This window comes from Aythya ferina (assembly GCF_964211825.1).
Source record: "Aythya ferina genome assembly, chromosome: 5".
Lineage (NCBI taxonomy): Eukaryota > Metazoa > Chordata > Aves > Anseriformes > Anatidae > Aythya > Aythya ferina.
The window spans coordinates 27,511,072-27,529,527 of NC_140301.1; the positions used below are offsets into that span (position 1 = coordinate 27,511,072).

General features: G+C 37.6%; 1 protein-coding gene across 19 annotated transcripts in view; it reads left to right on the plus strand.

Annotated features, from left to right (window-relative positions):
* Nucleotides 1-18,456, plus strand: part of GPHN (gephyrin) — a 279,302-nt gene that overhangs the window by 101,492 nt on the left and 159,354 nt on the right. For all 19 annotated transcript variants that reach the window (XM_084521331.1, XM_084521346.1, XM_084521348.1 and 16 more), the window contains one exon: nt 7,948-8,005. In XM_084521331.1, coding sequence (XP_084377457.1) covers nt 7,948-8,005 — 58 coding nt within the window. The remainder of the gene's footprint in view (nt 1-7,947; nt 8,006-18,456) is intronic.

An 18,456-nucleotide genomic window follows, 5' to 3' on the forward strand; every position in this document is an offset into this window, starting at 1 on the left:
GTAATTTTTTGAATTAAAAGATTTTCTGGATGCTTTCCTGCCTGATTGTAGAATGGACTGTGATTGCTCCTGTCAGCCTATCATTTGCAATTCATCAGGGGTCCCTGCGTTTTCACTATTCCATCTTCTGTTTCTACATATCTCATCCAAACTTAATCTCCTTTTGGAACAAACAGTTAATATTTACTAGTTTTGGCATAAGCATGCACACAGACTTAGTGCTATGTAGTTTTTACCTTGATTGTCTAAGAAATGGAAGGGAAAACAAACACAGAAGTTAGTGGGAAGAAAATGATGGCATCGTAGTGGGGTGTGAGAAGTGTGTATGTATGGTAAAAAAAAAAAAAAAAGATGTTTTGGTAGGTGAAGATTCTGGTAGGTGAAGATTTTCAAAATCAAATTTTTAATGGATACTGAAGGTCTGCGGGGAGGTGGTCATTGCTAGTGTATAAGAAAGCAAGCTTTACTATTTCTACTAGTTGTGGATCAACTTCTCCTCCTAGGAGGAATCTTCTTGTTCTTCCCATTGGATTCAGATGGTCTCTCTTTTACATTTGGATAGAAGCAAATAGAGCTCAACTGAAGTGATAGGAGCATCAGCAAAAATAGCTTTATCCTTCTGCATAGGTTTCTGCAAGCTGTTATGGTAATTTGCTAGTGGAATCTTTCATTTCCTTATCGAATTGCCTAAATCCCTTAATTTGCAGTGTCTTCCATGAGAGGCAGAAAGGTCACTCTCAGGCACCCAAAAAATTTGCTTTCAGCTGAGGTCCACGAGGATTTTGTGACAGGTGATTGCTAGCAATCTATATGCAAATGCTCTGTGTCTCTCCTAGGTATGTACCTGCTAGAAAAAAAATGCAAATACATGCTTTGCCTTACCCTACTGTTTCCTACAGGACAAAGTAAGATCAAACTTTATTATTGTCTTAGCCCTTACTATAAATACTTCCTACAGTGTTTTCAAAGTCCTCAGTCTACCAACTAAATCCCAGCATAAGTATGAAATATACATTTCTTTGTTTAAGTGGTGAGAATGTGACAGTTTTTGTGATAATGATTTTTGTCCGCTTCTGCATATTTTTCTCTCCGGAAATTTCAGATCTTGCTCATGTTGTTTAATGAGCTGGCTGGTCAAGCATCTGATGCCCCGGTGGGAACTTTCAAAGTCACTGAACACGTTTTTACTTAAATCTAGCTGACATTTCTGTCTGTTTGATTTAATGTATGATTTCCATAGTTAGATTACCAATCAGCTGGAGCATAGTACAATCGTTCCTCTGTGCTATAAGCACACATGCATCCAGCACAGAAGTGGGCGTTTTGCTGTTGGGCTACATGAAAAGGCCGTTTTCAGATTGTGCTGGCATTTGAGAAGACTTTAAAAGTCAGATTTACTTGGAACAAAATGTTGTACCTATAATGAAAATTCAGAGTGGAGAATTACCCTGTGCTCTTTCTCAGCCATGATGATGCAGAGCCTGTCCCTCGCTGTAATCTGGTGGTACTATGCTATTAGAAAGTATGAAATAGCGATCTTTCCTCTGAGGAGACACACATTTTAAAGATTAATTGCACACAGCTTTGTTTAGAATGGACATTTTCAGACATGGCTTCAGACATTTCTTCTACCTTTCTCCAGTATCTCTCTTCATTCTGAGAGTAAAAAGAAATAATATTGTGCCACTGAAGTGGTGGTGCATCCATCCTCTTCATCCACTTGTTTTTTTGGGTGGAGGCCAGTGCCTGCAAGCCTAAGTTTCTTGGGATGTTGCTTTCCCTGTTCCCCTTAATTTGCCTTCACATTTCTTTGTTTGGCAGTCAGTAATCTTATAAGCATGCTGAAGGGGGAACAGTCTATAGATCTGTCTTTTGGCTGGCAACAGTAATGCCCAAAACTGTCATGTAGAGGTGTACCCTGGGCGCTGAGGTAAAAAACCAGTTGTTCTTGAGAGATATGAACTGACAGCGAGCATGTCTGCAATCGTGTTATTTCTGTGAAGTTTTTGAGTTCTGTGTCCTGAAGTTAGCCTAAAAACTGGGGAAAAGAAGGAAAAGGAAACAGAAAAAGAAAGAGAAAAAGAAACAGAAAAAGAATAATAAAAAAAAAAAACCAAACAGATTTACAAGGATCTAATTATTGGATTAATGTTTTAAAAAGAATACATGTAGTGGATCTTCATCATGTAATTCCCCACACACACCTTGAGGTAAGCACAGCTGTCTTCCCAAAGCACTTTACAGGCTGCTTTGCAGAATTCATCAGTGGCATGCAGCCAGGGATGGGAGCTCTAGCCATACTTTCTCTAGCTGCCAACGTTCTCTTGTGTAGGAAGGGAGCCCAAAATAGTATGTATGCCTTCTTACTACCTCCTCTCAGTGCGTTTTAACAATTTCTGAAAGGTCAGTAGAAACTAGTAGCAATTAAAGTAGCTTTGCGTGTGCGTTAATGTGTGCTGTTGCAGGTAGTGGAAGGGAAAGTTCCTCTGACGTTAAATCCTGCTCCCTCTTTCCCTGGGATACTCCGAGGACGTGTAGCTGTTCGTGCGATCCAGGACACGGTGCTTTGCTGATGTCTCACGGGGCACCTTTAGGCTAGCCCAGCTTGGTAGGCTTCAAGTGCTGTCCCTGTCAGTTTGCTCTGGTAGGAGTAGCATTATGTATAAATGTGTGGTCATTCAGCGGCCTGTGATAAAATGACCTTGCCATTAGAATTAGCAAGGGGCAGCCTGGCTCCCAGCCACTTGGTCTGCTCACAAGGACCTTCTCCCTTAAATGTTCTGCTTGGTTTATAAATCAGTCAAAACATACTGATGGTAGGTAATAAAATAAATAAATAAATAAATAAATAAATAAATACATTTTAAAAAGAGAGTTTTGTGTTTTGCTTTCCTTTTAAGAGGAAGCAGGGTTTTACTGGAAGGTTTAGTGACAACTTGCTATCATTTAGACAGAGTGATGTATCTGAAGAAAGATTAATGGTAATTAAAGTGGCATTGGAGAACTTCAGCAAATGACAGCAGCCAAGCTGGCTGCACTGATATTTTTAGAAATTTGACTTTATTGCATTCAGTATGACTCAGTTATTAAGTTAGCAGATGAGTCAATGGCTCAGCTTCTTCTGGCAGTCACTGAATGTGGAACTGTGTATTAAGATCATGTTCATCTCTTTGGTCAGAATTCACGTTATAAAAGCCGAACAATGAGCGATATTGGTTCACAAGTGTCTCGCAGAAGCTCAAGCTGTAATTAGGCACTGATAATGTAGTGCAACATGCATACACAAAGGGGCGCAAGGGCAAACCAGTCCAAAGTCCAACTTGCAATTACATGGAAAATAACGTGGTGACAATTCTAACCTTATATCCAGAATAAGTATTTTAAAACAATGAGAAACTCAGTTTCTGTTTTAGTTAGCACATTGGAATAGACAGCAAACAGGTCATTGAAGGTTTTCATATCAAAATAACAAATAGTTTATCCTTACTAACAGTTGTGTTTTATTTTTTACTAAACTGTTATTTTGAGTTCTCTTTCAATTTACTAACAGTGTGTTTGGGCTGTGCTTCTTTGTTTCTTGCCTCCATTTGAGCACAGTTCCTCCTGGTTTTTAACTTTGCTCAACTTGGATGAAATTCAAGTTTTCCCTGTTCAGTGATATTGTGCTTTAATTTGTGAAATCCTAAAGCTTCCATCTGTTCCAATACAACCGTATTGACCTCACTTCAGTATTTCTCCTGTATTTTGCTGATTTCTCAGGTTGCTATAGAAACTCTTCTTTCAACATTCTTGTAAATCCTTTTTGTGAACTTCCTTTGAACCCAGTCTATGTATTACATGTCATCCTGAGATGCACTTTTTTTCTAAAATAGTTTCCTTAAAAAAGACAAAAAGTTTGTATTCTTTCACAAATTGTTGTGCAAGCATTGATTTGAGATTTCTTATTTCATAATGATTTTCATGGAATTTGTGTCCTATCTCTTTTTATTCTCTCCTCAAAGACTTCAACCAGTTTAACCCAATATAAGCTGTGGTTCTTTCGCTTTTAGTGTGTCAGTTCTAATTTCTACATGTAGGAATACTTTCCCTTCTTCTTCAAAGGAATTAGAGAATTGGAGTGCCTATGTTATGTATATACAGACCTGATGAGATGGATGTCCATAGAAATGTGAATGTAAATTGTGGCACCTTTCAGAAATTATTTGTTGTATATACACATAAAAAAAACTAGAACTAACTAGTATTTCAAATAATTTCACTACTGAATCATGTAGCTTGCTATAGTGACAGATTATTACAGTTTGGAAGAGAATGACTTAGAGCATTAAGTCTCTCTGGATGAAGTTTGGGACTACTTTTTCAGCCTAATGGAAGTAGCTGGCTGTATATTTAGCTTTGCTTTCGATCGGTTATGTACTTGTTCTGAGAGAAAATGCCATTTGTGTCCCAGGATGCTGGATGTTATGTTGTTCAACTGGAGAAAAACGTAATAATAAAACCAGATTGTGTGAAAGGTGAAGAGTGAATCTGTACAAAAAACGAGTCCCTGTTGAATTGAGTTCTGGCCTCCTATGATGTTCTTTGCTGCATTATATTCTGGTGTACAAAACCTACGGTAGTTAATGTGTACTCACGCTAGCTTATCCTTTGCTTCTCTGATTGCAGTGTAATTGCTTCTTGAAATACCGTGATCAAAAAAAGTTAATATAAAATGTTCTGGTAGCCTGTGAACAAAACCAATCTGCAAAGAGAGATTCCTCTCAAGAAAATGACAAAATGAATTCCAAGGGCAGATACTCTGCCTCACACTGCTGTGTAGCATTCATTCTGTATGTGCATTGTATAGCTGAAGCCTCCTGTCGAGCCTCTATTCTTTCAAGTGTCAGTGTTCAAATTGAGGATTTGCAAAATAACAAACAAAATTCCAGACAGGTTGCAGTCGATAGTGATGCCTAAGTGTAATTCAGAGAAATCTTTGAAATCTAATGTTTTCCTTAAGTCAGGTACGCTGTTTGATTTTCAATAATTTCATTTTCTGCCTAGAGCTTCCTGTTCTTTCTTAACATTCATCACAATGTTTTTTTTTTTCTCAGTATCTTTTTTATGTGTGAGTCTGGCATTGTGTAGTCCCTTACATTATGGGCTTATCTGATTGTGGGAGATTTGTACTAATGATACAGTAACACAGAACTAAACACTTTCAAATTTCAGAGTATTTACCATGAGGTTGGAATAAACTGCGATTTATGACTTTTGAGTGAATAGTATGCAGCATGTTTCACAACTGCTTCTGACTTTAACAAGTGAATTATATGGTATAATATTTTGTGCATGAAAGTGAAATTTATCAAGACATTTTGCAGAAACACCAGAAAAAAACAGAGTTCTAAATTTTATCTGTCTGTTATTGTTACAGTACTCATAGGCTGCTAAATAGGCAGCTTAAATCATTTTTTCTCATTCAGCTGTTAAGGCTGTGTTAATTGGATCCTCCCACTGTGTGTGCTGCCTTGAAACTTGTGTGAAGCTCGCCAGCAAACGTTGTAGACTAAGTCAAATATCCTTATTATGTCCTCTATAGTACCATATTTAACGAGCAATCTGCTATAGTCGATCTCTCTTCCAGTAGTTATAAATGAAGGGAAATCTAATGTTCTGAAATGAAGAAAAGATAGACTTATTTAAGAACTTTGCTTTGGCTCTGAAGCATATATGGAATTGAATATTTATGTGCCTATTATTCTTTTACAGTTTCAAGTTTGCTATTATTTATTTATGTAGTCTGGATTTCTGAGTTAAAGCTGTCATTATAGGATTGGAAATGTATTAAGATAGATGCGGAGATCTGAAGCTATAGGTGGGAGACTTTATTTAACAGTAGCATAACTTTTCATGTATCTTTCACTTTCAGAAGCATGAAAGTGTGATAACTGACATTTTCAATGATACTGCGTTTAGCTGTTTCATCAAGAAAAATGTCCTATTTGGGAATGTACAACTACTTTAAAATGTGCCAGAATTTGGATTGCAGCTTGGCAGTTTTAGAGTATCGTAAACTCTTGACACATAATTTTGCAGAATTATTTGCAGAAAATGATGCTAATTAATGGCTTAAGCAAGCCAGATGAGTTTACTACATTAATTATTATTTTCATTAAAAAAAAATAAAATCCTGACTTATTCCAAGGAAGTGCTTGTGCCAGGGGTGGCCAATAAAGAATTCCCTCTGGTGGAGTTCTGGCAGCAGAGGCTCTGTCCTTCCCTTCTGCTAGAGGATGCAAAGTTGAAGAAGTTACTTTGTGGGTACTTCAGCATGCAGGCAGGAATGGATCAGAAACAACTGAAAAAACATTGTCCTGTGGGCTTCATGCAACAGGACTGGTCATGCGCAATTCTAATGTGCACCACATCAGAGCCATACCTTGTCATGGTGTGATGAGGGAAGCCCTTGTCATGATGGTACAACCAATTTCTTGCAGCTATCCCTGGCAGTGCCATTTGAACAAAGAAGGATGCAGTGAAGAGTAAAAGCTCACATTTGTACTTGCTGTGGTGAAGAAAAAGTCTGTTTTCTCTCATGTTCTGCTGCATTGATGAGGAGCAGCTGTGGAAGTTGCAGAAGACATGGGAGAGAACCGTCACTATGCTTTGTCCCATTCATGAGCAGTTTGAGCATGGAAGTGTTTGGATCCCATCTCTACTTTGGTAACCACAGCTGGTTTTACTTAGAGCAGTGGTGAGCTTTAGAACTGACTTTTCCTGAGCAAACTATTTTCTGTCTAGAGCCTTCAAACTGTTCAGTTTTGAGAGTGACTTGCCTGTAGAAATTTGGCAGGCAGGACTTAGGGGAGATCCATAAAGTACTTTCTCTGTTAGTCTTTTCTTCCCTTTTTAGGTTGAGTAAGCACTATGTGTAATAATTTCAAGATAAAATGTAAGGAAATACATCAATGTAGAAATGCTGACAATTGTAAGGGAAACATATCTTAACGGGGATAATACAGATACACATTTGATAGCTTTCCTTGGCTTTACAATAAATAATTTCATTTGTGATTTTTGTTTCTGTAGGACCCAGAAAGCACTAGTGTTGCTGTACAGAGCCAGCAGGGAGGTCATTAATGCCATTATATTTTTAGATCTGAATTGTCACTACCAATGATGCTGCTTCATAAAATAAAATAAGCCATGTTTGAATGTCTCTGGGGAAAATATAATATTAGCCATCAAGGATGTACCACTATGTGTATAGTACATGCTGTTTATGCATCCTCAATGTATGAATGATTTTTTACTATAACCTTTTGCAGGACGCAGGCAAAAAACTGCCTTTTATCGTAGCTATTCAGCAAGTTCAATGTGGAACGAAAAAACTGTTTTTCTAGATCAGTGCTTACCATTGCACTTTTTATTACTAATCATGATCTCCAGAGACTTCAAACATGGAAGCCATTGAGTCTGTGCGGTTTGTGATACAATTTGTGTACAATTAAGAAATGTCAATATATAGAATTGGTTCTGGATGCGTTTAAGTCAATATAGCAGTTCAGTGAAACACTGAGCACAAAACTTGTCAGGCTTTAAATATTTAAACTCATCTGTACAACTTAGAAAACAAATGAGATAGTAGAATATGGTGGCTGATGGCAGTTAATGTACAGAATAACATCCTGGTGATGGTAATTCTGCTTGGTAATTCTTCCCTTTCGGTCTAGTGAAGGACATCTTGTTTCTAATGCTTATTTTAATCACATGAAGAAGAAAGGAAAGGTGTTTTGTTTTTTTTTTGTTTGTTTTGTTTTGTTTTTTCTGTTGTTTTGGGGTTTGGTGGGGTCTACCTCCTAGTTGGTAGGAGGGATTTCCGTGTTTGGGAATGACTCGTGGCATCATTAGCATGCTGTGCTTTGTGGTACTGTTTTTGAGAATATTTTCTTCTCCCAATTTCAGGTTGGGTGGGACTATATCTGCATACAAGATAGTGCCAGACGAAATAGAAGAAATCAAGGTACAGTATTACTACCTTTCAACATTGAATTTATTTGCTTGGAGAATTACAGAAATGCTGCATAAAAAAGTCTGTGTTGTTTCTTGCTTTAAGACACATAAAGAGTATATGACCTTTCTTTACTATCCTGTTTGACAAATTCTGAAGATAGGAAACAAGAATGATAATAAGTATTAATTATCTGAACTGATTACTTTTCTAAAAAAATATCTCAAGTTAAAAATTAAAAATGAAATTGAACATTTGTCCTTTCCAGGTGTTTTAAGTCCCTCTTTTAATCAATAAAATATATCTTCTGTAAGTGTTCATCCTGATATCTTTTATACATCCAAAACATTAAAAATTGTCCATTGAAATCTTAGGTTTTTTACTATTAAAAAATTTTGTTAATAATCGTTTTCTTCCAGTTTATTAATTGATTATTATGTTTACACTGCTGGAACATTTTATTGTCTACTCAATTCTAATCTAGTGTCATAGAAAGAAAAAAGAGAAGTGGTGTCAACAGTAAAATCCTTAGATCCATGTATAGGCATCTAAAAGAGAATTTTAGAAGTCCAGTTTACCTTCAGCTTATGTGGACTTCAGTAGGGTTGACGCCAAAAACTTGTGTAAATCAATGCATCTATGTTTAGATACCTGAATACAGATGCAGGACTCTTGTCAACATTGACATAAAAATAAATAAATAAATACAAATGTAGAGACCTTTTGCTTCTGAGATCAAAAGCACGTTCAGTTCTTTCATTATTATCTCTGTCTTAAAAGAGGATAGAATGAAATCTTTGATACTCAAAACCATCAACAGGTCTTTGACTTCGAGGGGTGACAACAATAAATATTGAAGCTGAACTCCAACGCAACGTGCATTTTAACAACATTTACTTTAGCTGAGTCCACTCATGCCAAGTACTTTAGCAATTCGTGTCAATTTTGTTCTTAAGTGGAGTAAAAGATTGGTGTTTTATGGGAATTTGGCCTACATCTGATAGCATGGTCTGTGTAACTGGTTCTTTATCGGCAATCCTTTGGATTGACATTTAATTATTCTTACCAATTACTTGCTGATGAGGATAACTTAATCTGTTGTGCTGTTTCACATATTTATTTTCAGCTGTGCAAAGAGATTCAAGAATAGTGTAAAATCTAGTAAATGGAAGTGGTTGCATAATCATTTGATCTAGACATGATTTTGCAGTGTATAAAATTGTGAGGACTTATTTCTCCTCAATGAACATCAAACAAGTAGATACAAGTAAATTACAATACAATGTAAGTAAATACAGTGTATCTGCATCAGAATCAATGCCATCACTATCATAATCAAGATCAAAATATATTTCCTACCTCTGAGATTCACAGATTCCTCTATTCGGAATTGCTAAGAGTAATGTGATTTATTAGGGTAGATCCAACATTTAGCCTTTAGTATTAGAAAGAAAGAAAGAAGGTTTTCAAAACTTAATGAAGTTGATTAATATTTTCATGACATTTTGAGAACTGCACCACCAAACTATAAAAACAAAAACTCACGAAAACCCTAAACCACAGACTTCCTCCTTTAATATAGCAAAATGTCAATGGGTTTGGATTTCTTAATGTTCAAGACAGAGAAATGAAACTGATATGTCTGGCTTCATTGTGCAAGCAGAATTCAGTGAACAAAGAAAAATGGAGTGCTAGGAAATAAGAAAGAATTTTATTTTTAGGAAGTTATTGTGTTAAGTGTGATCAATAGTCACCGGAATGTGCCTTTCCCCACGCCTGCTAAGGAAGCCTCTTCTGATTTTTCTGCTCTCTCTTACTCAGCTGGTGTTCAGTTTAAATGCCTGAGATCCTAGGGAGCATCAAAGGGGTTAAGAACCTTCCTCATTGATCTCTGTTATGCCAGTTTGTAAGTGTGAAGGGAGGATTGTTTTGTTCTAAGTCAGGCCTATTCAACATGACTGGAAAAGTAACCTGCTTTACTTGTTTCTGGTAACTCACTTGCTTTGTTCAGCTAATGTGTTTTTTTTAGGTTGTGACAGAAGTCAACCTCCTATCACATCTTACCTGACTGAATTTCTCAAGCTGTAATACAGCAGATGTTATTCATAGGAAATGAGGCACTGATGGTAAATGCTATGACACAATAGCAGCAAGCATAATAGACAAATCTATTATTAAATATGGAAAAATATTTTTACGTACATATGAATACCAGCTGCTGAACAGGGAGACTGAGTACCTTGCAGCAAAGACAGGGGGAGTCTTAACTTCAGAAACTTTTTCCAAGCAAACCTTTTGGTATCTTGTGTGACTTGGAGAACAGCTTGTATAATCCAGTATTTGATACCAATATTACACGATTCGAAGTAGCTTTCATCTCTGAAATATGCAACAAATGATAGAACCTCTAAGTGTCAAAGTGCTGTTTCAAAAGGATAAACCCATTTTTTGATTAATTTACTCTGACGTAGTCAAAAAGAAGTCACAGATATATCTTTAGATCTATATTAATCTCCTTAATAGCAACCATGTGCTCGGTTTCATGTGTTGTATAAGACAGTAAAAGTTAAAACAACCTGATTAAAAATAAAAAGGCCAAGGAGAAGTGAGAGTTGAAGTTTAATGAGAGTTAAAGTGATGGAGCAGGGTTTAGGGGAAACGTATCATCCAAGTTCCCTGTGCCAGTGAGTATCTGGAAACAGCTAAAGTAGGCACATAAGGTGTAGTCTTTTTCAGGGTTAGGGACAGTTTCGTATATTTCTGGAGCCTTTCTGCTGTTTTGCTGGCTGCAGAGTCTTTAGACTTTGTAGCCTTCTAGATTTTAAGTGCTTGGAATTCCCTTAATAGAGGGATATTTAGAAGAAAAAAAAAAAGGAACAAAAAAACCCTCCCAGCCAACATGGGTTCATGAGGGGTAGGTCCTGCCGAACAAATTTGATTTCCTTTTATGATAAGATCACCCATCTAGTTGATCAAGGAAAACCAGCTGATGTGATCTTTTTGGACTTCAGCAAAGCTTTTGACATGGTTTCCCATAGGATCCTACTGGACAAAATGTCCAGCCTACAGCTAAACAAAAACATCATCCAGTGGGTGAGCAGTTGGCTGATGGGCAAGGCTCAAAGGGTTGTGGTAAATGGGGCCACATCTGGCTGGCGGATGGTCACTAGTGGGGTCCCTCAAGGCTCCATCTTAGGGCCAGTTCTGTTCAATGTCTTTATAAACGGTTTGGATGTAGGACTAGAAGGTGTTTTGAGCAAATTTGCTGATGACACCAAACTTGGAGGAGTTGTAGACTTGGCTGAGGGTGGGAAGGCCTTGCAGAGAGATCTGGACAGATTGGAGAGCTGGGCGATCACCAGCCACATGAAGTTTAACAAGTGCCACATCCTGCACCTGGGATAGAGCAACCCTGGGTTTACGTACAGACTTGGCGACGAGACGCTGGAGAGCAGCCCCGCAGAGAGGGATCTGGTGGTTGTAGCTGACAGTGAGTTGAATATGAGCCAGCAGTGTGCCCTGGTAGCCAGGAAGGCCAACCGTAGCCTGGGGTGCATCAAGCACCGCATCGCTAGTCGGTCGAGGGAAGGGATTGTCCCACTCTACTCTGCGCTGGTGAGGCCTCACCTTGAGTACCGTCTGCAGTGCTGGGCTCCACAGTACAAGAAGGACATTAAACTGTTGGAGAGTGTCCAGAGCAGGGTGACAAAGATGATGAAGGGCATAGAGGGGAAGACATAGGAGGAGTGGCTGAGGGCAGTGGGCCTGTAGAACCTGGGGAAGAGGAGGCTGAGGGGAGGCCTCATCGCAGTCTACAACTTCCTCACGAGGGGGAGTGGAGAGGCAGGTGACCTATTCTCTGTAAACACCAGTGATAGGACCCGCGGGAATGGTGTTAAGCTGAGGCAGGGGAGGTTTAGGCTGGACATCAGGAAGTTCTTCACCGAGAGGGTGGTTGCACACTGGAACAGGCTCCACAGGGACGTAGTCACTGCACCGAGCCTATCTGAATTTAAGAAGCACTTGGACTGTGCACTTAGTCGCATGGCCTAAACTTTTGGGCAGACCTGTGCAGTGACAGGAGGACTTGATGATCCTTATGGGTCCCTTCCAACTCGGGATATTCTGTGATTCTATGAAAAAGGAGAGAAGGAAATAAAAGAGAAAGCAAGTGAGATTATTGGAGTGTTACATGTGGAGAGGAAATAATCTTCTTCCATGCACAATAGTTGAGAGTTATTTTACTTCAGAAGTATCCCTCTCCTATTTTAAACATGAAATATTAAGGGTTTTGATGCGGTAGAATATGCAAGAAGTATAGTGCCATTCTTATTATATCATTTATCTTGACAGGTTGCTGAAATAATTTCTAGGAGTTGAATAACCATGTTTTCTGATAGTCCTTGCAAAGTAAACTGCTTACTTGAATGGCAAAGGGGGGTACTTTGTTAGGCAGAGAGCAGTAATTACCATGACAAATAAATAAGAAGTCATTTTGACAGCATTTCCATAAATTCTTGAAAAGGTGGTAGATTAACTTCTTTTAGAGCTCAAAATAGGTTATGGGGAAAACAAGAATGCAGATGCATTGATTTTGTTAATGCATGTAATTATATCTTAGGCAGAATACTATTGTAAGCATAGACTGTCTCTCTGAGTTTGTGGAAAAGGAAAAACTCTGTAAGCCATAATATGCCTGTCAGTTGAAAAGTATCCTTAGAAGATAAAAGAAATGCATGTTTCTAAATGTATTGGTAATTTCAAAAATAACCTGTATAATGTGTGTATGTCTGTGTATATGCATATATATAAGAATTTTCTTGTCCATATTGCAATACCCAGTAAATTTTAATGTGTTTACAAGGTTTCCTTTCTGGAGTGTTCAGAATATTTTCATCATTGTATGTGAGTTTATATAAATGATTTTACCGTGTGTGTGTATGTACTGTCAGATCATATACTGGTCTATCTAGAATACTGTCTGTGCATACATGTATGTGTGCCTTTTTCATTAAGAGTGGTCAGTGTTGGGAATAATCAAAGGTGTGCATTCACATTACCAAAATTGTGTAGTGACTTGAATATTTATAGGCATATGAATTAGGAGTATTTATGTCAGAAGTGATCAGTACCTCAGTGTCTCAGCATCTGCATCAGTCAGGACTGCTGTTGCATTCCATGCTGCAACTTTACTTCCCTGGATTTTTGTCATAGGTGCTTAGTTTCCCAAAGTGAGAGAGCACTCAACGGGTAATCATACAAACACATCATTACTTGTTCCCCTTCTCAAAACTTTTCTAGAAGGTAGAAATGTCTTCCATCACAGGATCTTCAGGATCTTCTCTTCAGTCAGAGAAACTATCAGAGAAAGAAAACCAGAGTGGATGCCTACATGGATGTACTGCCTCTCATTTAATGCATTCCTGTCATTTCTCTACACCAGATGAAGCAATGGGACTTCATTTGCAGTACCTGCTGATTTTAAAATGCTGCAGGAACTGATGAAGACATTAAATTCAGGAATTACAGCATACTTCTGAGAGAGTATAACTACAGTCATGCTTTCTTTAGACTTCAGTTCATATCAAAGTTATTTGTCTTGTAAACAAGGAGCTTTTCAGACTTGCAAAAATGCATTAGCAGATTTCAGCCTTGCTCATACACTGTAGTACTATGTTGTACCTAAAGGAGAAGTCTTCCAAGCCAAATAATTAGATATACGTAGGGACTGGTGAGCATCAGGCAACACCAGTCTGGAATAAAAAAAAGAAAAAAAAACACCTTTCCCTTCAGTAGCCTTTACAAATAAGTTTTCAAAGAGGTTCAAGCTGCTGAAAGTATGCACTCCCACCAATTCCGTTACTGAGAAACATAAAGCACCTACAAGCTTTACTATCTATGTTGTGGGAAGGACAATTCTGGTTCTCAGATTTTCTGCCAGTCCTTTCCTTCTGTTACTTCTCCGATATTAATTAATAACTCATGACACGTGAGTTCTTACTGAATGGCACAATGTAAACGGACATTATCAGTTGAATGTCTAATGAGTATTAACAAGGAGTATCACCATATGCTCAAAATATGCCTGACAAGTGGAAAAAGATTTGAAGAAAATGTGTGATGGTCACATGTTCTTCCATGATTAGGACTGCCCAACATGCTGGACTCAAAGCGAGGGCTTGTCTTTTAACTCCCTTAATGTGCACGTCAGAATCTGACGCTCCACTCAACACCTTAATTATGTCAATGCAACCAATACAAAGAAAGTTTCAAAAAGAATTTGCAAGTCGTTCAACCATTAACAAAACAGACATTATTCTGCCATCTCAATTTAATGTATAAAATCCCAGATAAGCTTCCAGGTTTGGATCTTAATTCTGAATTAATTAATTAATTAATTAAAATGAATTCTTAATTAATTATGAATTTCCATAAAGAAGACAAATTGAGAACTGGGATGTGTTATGTTAGATCAATCTCATGTCTCATCATGCTTCCCTCTAATTAAAGTTCACCTGAAGTGCACAGAATTTTTTTCCTAAGCTAATTTCTAAACTCTGTGTTGGCACAGTCAATCACTGATCAGGATTCTTTTCCAAGCTACATATGACTCACAAAAAATGTAAATTGCATTGTTTAGATGACAGAAAGACCTTTGAGTTTTTGCTTGCTGTATGAATTGTTAAAAGATGTTACAGACTTTTTTTGTTTCCGTGATGGAGAGAATGAGATGAGAGGTTTGCATGTGAAATGATGTGACAAAATCTTCAAGAACATTATTATGAAACAACAAAAAAAATGCTTTCCTTTAATTGTTTGTCCATGTATCTGCATTCACACTATAAGCACATGTATAGAGAGTCACTCAGGCTGGAGATTTTGTACCCCTTGCAGTACTGATAGTGTGCTCGATCTCCCCCATGCCCTGTGTTTATACACTCTGTTCTTCTAGTTCGTGTCAACAGCTGGGTATTTACATTATATTGTATCATTACATTGTATTTTATTGCTTCTAGTAGGCTGTTTTCCTTCTCATTAGATCTTTATTGATTTAAGTTAGTTTTGTTTCTTCTAAAATTGACACCCACCCCCCTTTAATTTTGGCACAGTCTGTATAAACTGGATTCTGGCTTAGAAGCCAGACTTTGAACGCCAAACCTAGTTGTGCTCCTGGAACCGCTGTCCAGGCACACCCTTACTCCAGCAAAATATGTTTCATAAGAATGCCTTTTCTATTGTGCTTAGAAAGTTATTCCTGGACGGGCTTTTGGTCTGTTTCTTTCATCTTCTGTTGCTTAGGGACATTTGTGGCTTTCGTAGACCTCTCAACTAAGAAATTGCCTGCACAATGGCAATATAAAAGCAACCATGGCCAAAGTGTTGGTGTTGCTTTTCTCTGATTATAGGACAAAGGGTTTCAGCCCCACACTTGTGGATGTTCCTGGCATTTAATGGGATTTCTTACAGGCTCATGCAATTGCTGCCACTGCTGGTATTATGGACATATTCCGTTTTTCCTCTCTGCCTTTCTGCTTCAGTTTTGCCTCGAGAGAGGTGCACAATATAAACCAAGCAACTGCAGGGGAAGCTGAGCATCCATTCCTTTTGGCATCTAATGTTGAAGAGGCTCATCCACTATTTTTGATTTGGAAGAGATGCTAGCAGATATCTGAGGGTGTCCCAAATCCCTTTATATCTTTAGTGATTAAATTCTGATCACTATTATGACTAGAGTGTATATCAAGCACCCCTCTTCTGTTCCAGCAAGAGCTTCAAATGCATTCTTCAAATGATTTCAGATGTCTGGACAAAAAAGTATACTCACGAGCTGCCTACATGGAAATAGGAATTACCAGTCCTTATTTTTCCAGCTATCTTCATCTTATGTTTCATAGCCTCTGTGGCTTCAGAGACTGCATGGCTCCAGACATGAAGTGCTATACTGATGACATAAAATGATTTTAGCAATGCTATATACTTCCCAAAGCAAACAAAACAGTTCTGTAGATATTCTGCAAAGAGAGAAGTATCTTTAGGATGAAAAAAAGAAAGAAGAAAAAAAGCTGAAAGTTAATTTATGAGACAAACTAGTATATTGTTGATCTTTAAAGCCTTTGGTTAGCTGGAGTTTAAGCATTCTTTGTGCTGCTGCCCTTAAGAGGGAAGATCAACATGCATTAGATTTTTCATTGCTGCAGTCCTGTTAAACCTTTCTTAGAAATGAACATTAGAAATTAGAAACAAACAAGAGGTAATAATCTTGTTCACAAATCTCTTCTTGTTTTTCAGCAAGCTTGTATTAAAAATGAGGTCTCAGCTTCTCTCTGTGACCATAGTAACCAATTTTCTTTGACTTCTTCCTGTCTTTCTTTCATGCTCAGTTTTTGCTATGTACGTATTTCTACCATTCATCACCTGAAACCTGGTTAGGTCTTGGGGTACCTGCTTATTTTGTCTGCACAGCTCTTTTCATCTGATCCAGTACAGCGGGCAATGCCTTCTGTGGCTTCCTTCTCACTTGAAAGGCCAGTTTTGAAGTGGGATCACACTTAGCCTGGATGAGATGAGAAAACATGGCTCAGCTTCATTAAGCAGTAGATTGCTTTTGGCAAGTAGATAAGTAAATCAAATCTATATAAAAGCCCTAGTCGTTTTCCATGTGACCTGTTACATTAAGGTTTGTTTGGTTATATTTGCCCTGTAAGAATGTATCTTGCTGACTCCTTTTTTGAGATCTATCAAAGAAATTTAATGCTGTCCTATCGTAACTGCTCATATTGTAACTGGCTAGGGGGTTGAGTGAGTTGCAGTAAATAGATCTCTCAAAGTTCTTTCTTTTAAGATTGTCAAAAAAGATGAGTACTGGTAGTGTGTGTGTATATATATGCGTGTATGTATTTGTCAGTATATTATATGTGGACTTTTTTTTTTTGTTATTTTTTTTTAAGAAACCTTCATATTCTACAGCTATTTACAGGTAGTGTCTTAGTGAATTATGGAAGTGATTAGATGTAGAGAAATGGAGTGTAACTATAGGAATAAGGACATTGAAATACTCAGTGGTTGGGTGACAAACTGTCTGATGCAATTCAGTGGAGATAAATGTGTATGGGAGGTGTGAAAAAATCCTGAATTTGCATATAAAACAGGGGACTTTGGTTTATTGCAATCCCAGAATGAGGTGCTAAGGTGGATACTATTAGCCCAGTGTTCAGGAGCAACTGCAGAAAATGAAAGAAAAGAAAAAAAAAATAAAAAATGAATGATTAGGGAATGATTAGGAAAGGAACAGACCAGAACACAAAACCGTATCTGATATGCATGAGCCTCAGGTGTCCCACCACATACAAGGGTGTGCGAGGGTCTGATCCCCCAGTCACAGCAATGACATAGTATGGCTGAAAAAGGTTTAGAGTCAGGGTATAAGAATGATCTCATTGGCAGAACCACTTGCATATGAGGAACAGATGAAGAGAATGAAGCAGAAATGCCCACAAACAGTACAAGTGGTTGCATTTCCACAACACTCTCTCATAGTTTTACTGCAAATTTTAAATTAACTCTCATGCTTAATTTATGCAAATTGGAAGACTGACACAGCAGGCACTGTAGCCTTGACAGTATGTCTTCTATTTGTTAACAAATAGTGATTTTAAGGACAAAAAAAAGGAATTCCTACTAATAGAAAGTATTCACTTAAAACTGCTGAAGTTGAAACCTTATCTGATCATAACACAGCAGTCATCTCTTTTTCAGAAACTGGTTCAGTAGATTGCATTTTTTCTGAAAAAAAAAAAGATTTATAGCTAGTAGAGTGCAGATAATTCTGCTAAAATAGTGTAGTTTATTTTGCTATCATAGTATGTTTTCTGTGTGGATGCTTTGTTACGTTTTAATGGTTTGATTGGAATAACGCAGGTTGGAAGACATGGAAGATGACACATGCCTCCCTGTCATATGCAAGCTTCTAATCTGTATTGAGAGTGATGCTTAGTACTTGAATGCATGAGTACAACTAATTAAACTTCTCTGGTGATTATTTTTTTTGTGGTACCCTAATCCTATTAGTCATTATTTACCCCATCATATGCATAATCCACTGTCTAAAACAGGTGAGGAAAAAATTGATATTGTTTAACAGAAAACTAATAAAAAACTTCCTTCCTAGAAATTTCATAATGGAATGGTATAGAATAGACTCTACAGAATAAACAGATGTGTTGAGCCATGTGGCTGGAGGCATTTTGTTTGCTCAGATGCTTTTATTTTCAGATGCACAAGATGTATCCAGATGAGCTTTCATGCAGATGAAGCTATATTTAAGAACAGATACAAAATCGAAAGTTTTAAGTGAATTCTCTATTTTATTGAGTATGCCAGATAAGTGGCTCATCTCATCTCTGACAGTACAATAGAGGTGGAAAGTTGGCTTGACTGATCTCTTAAAAGCTTCCACAAATGGT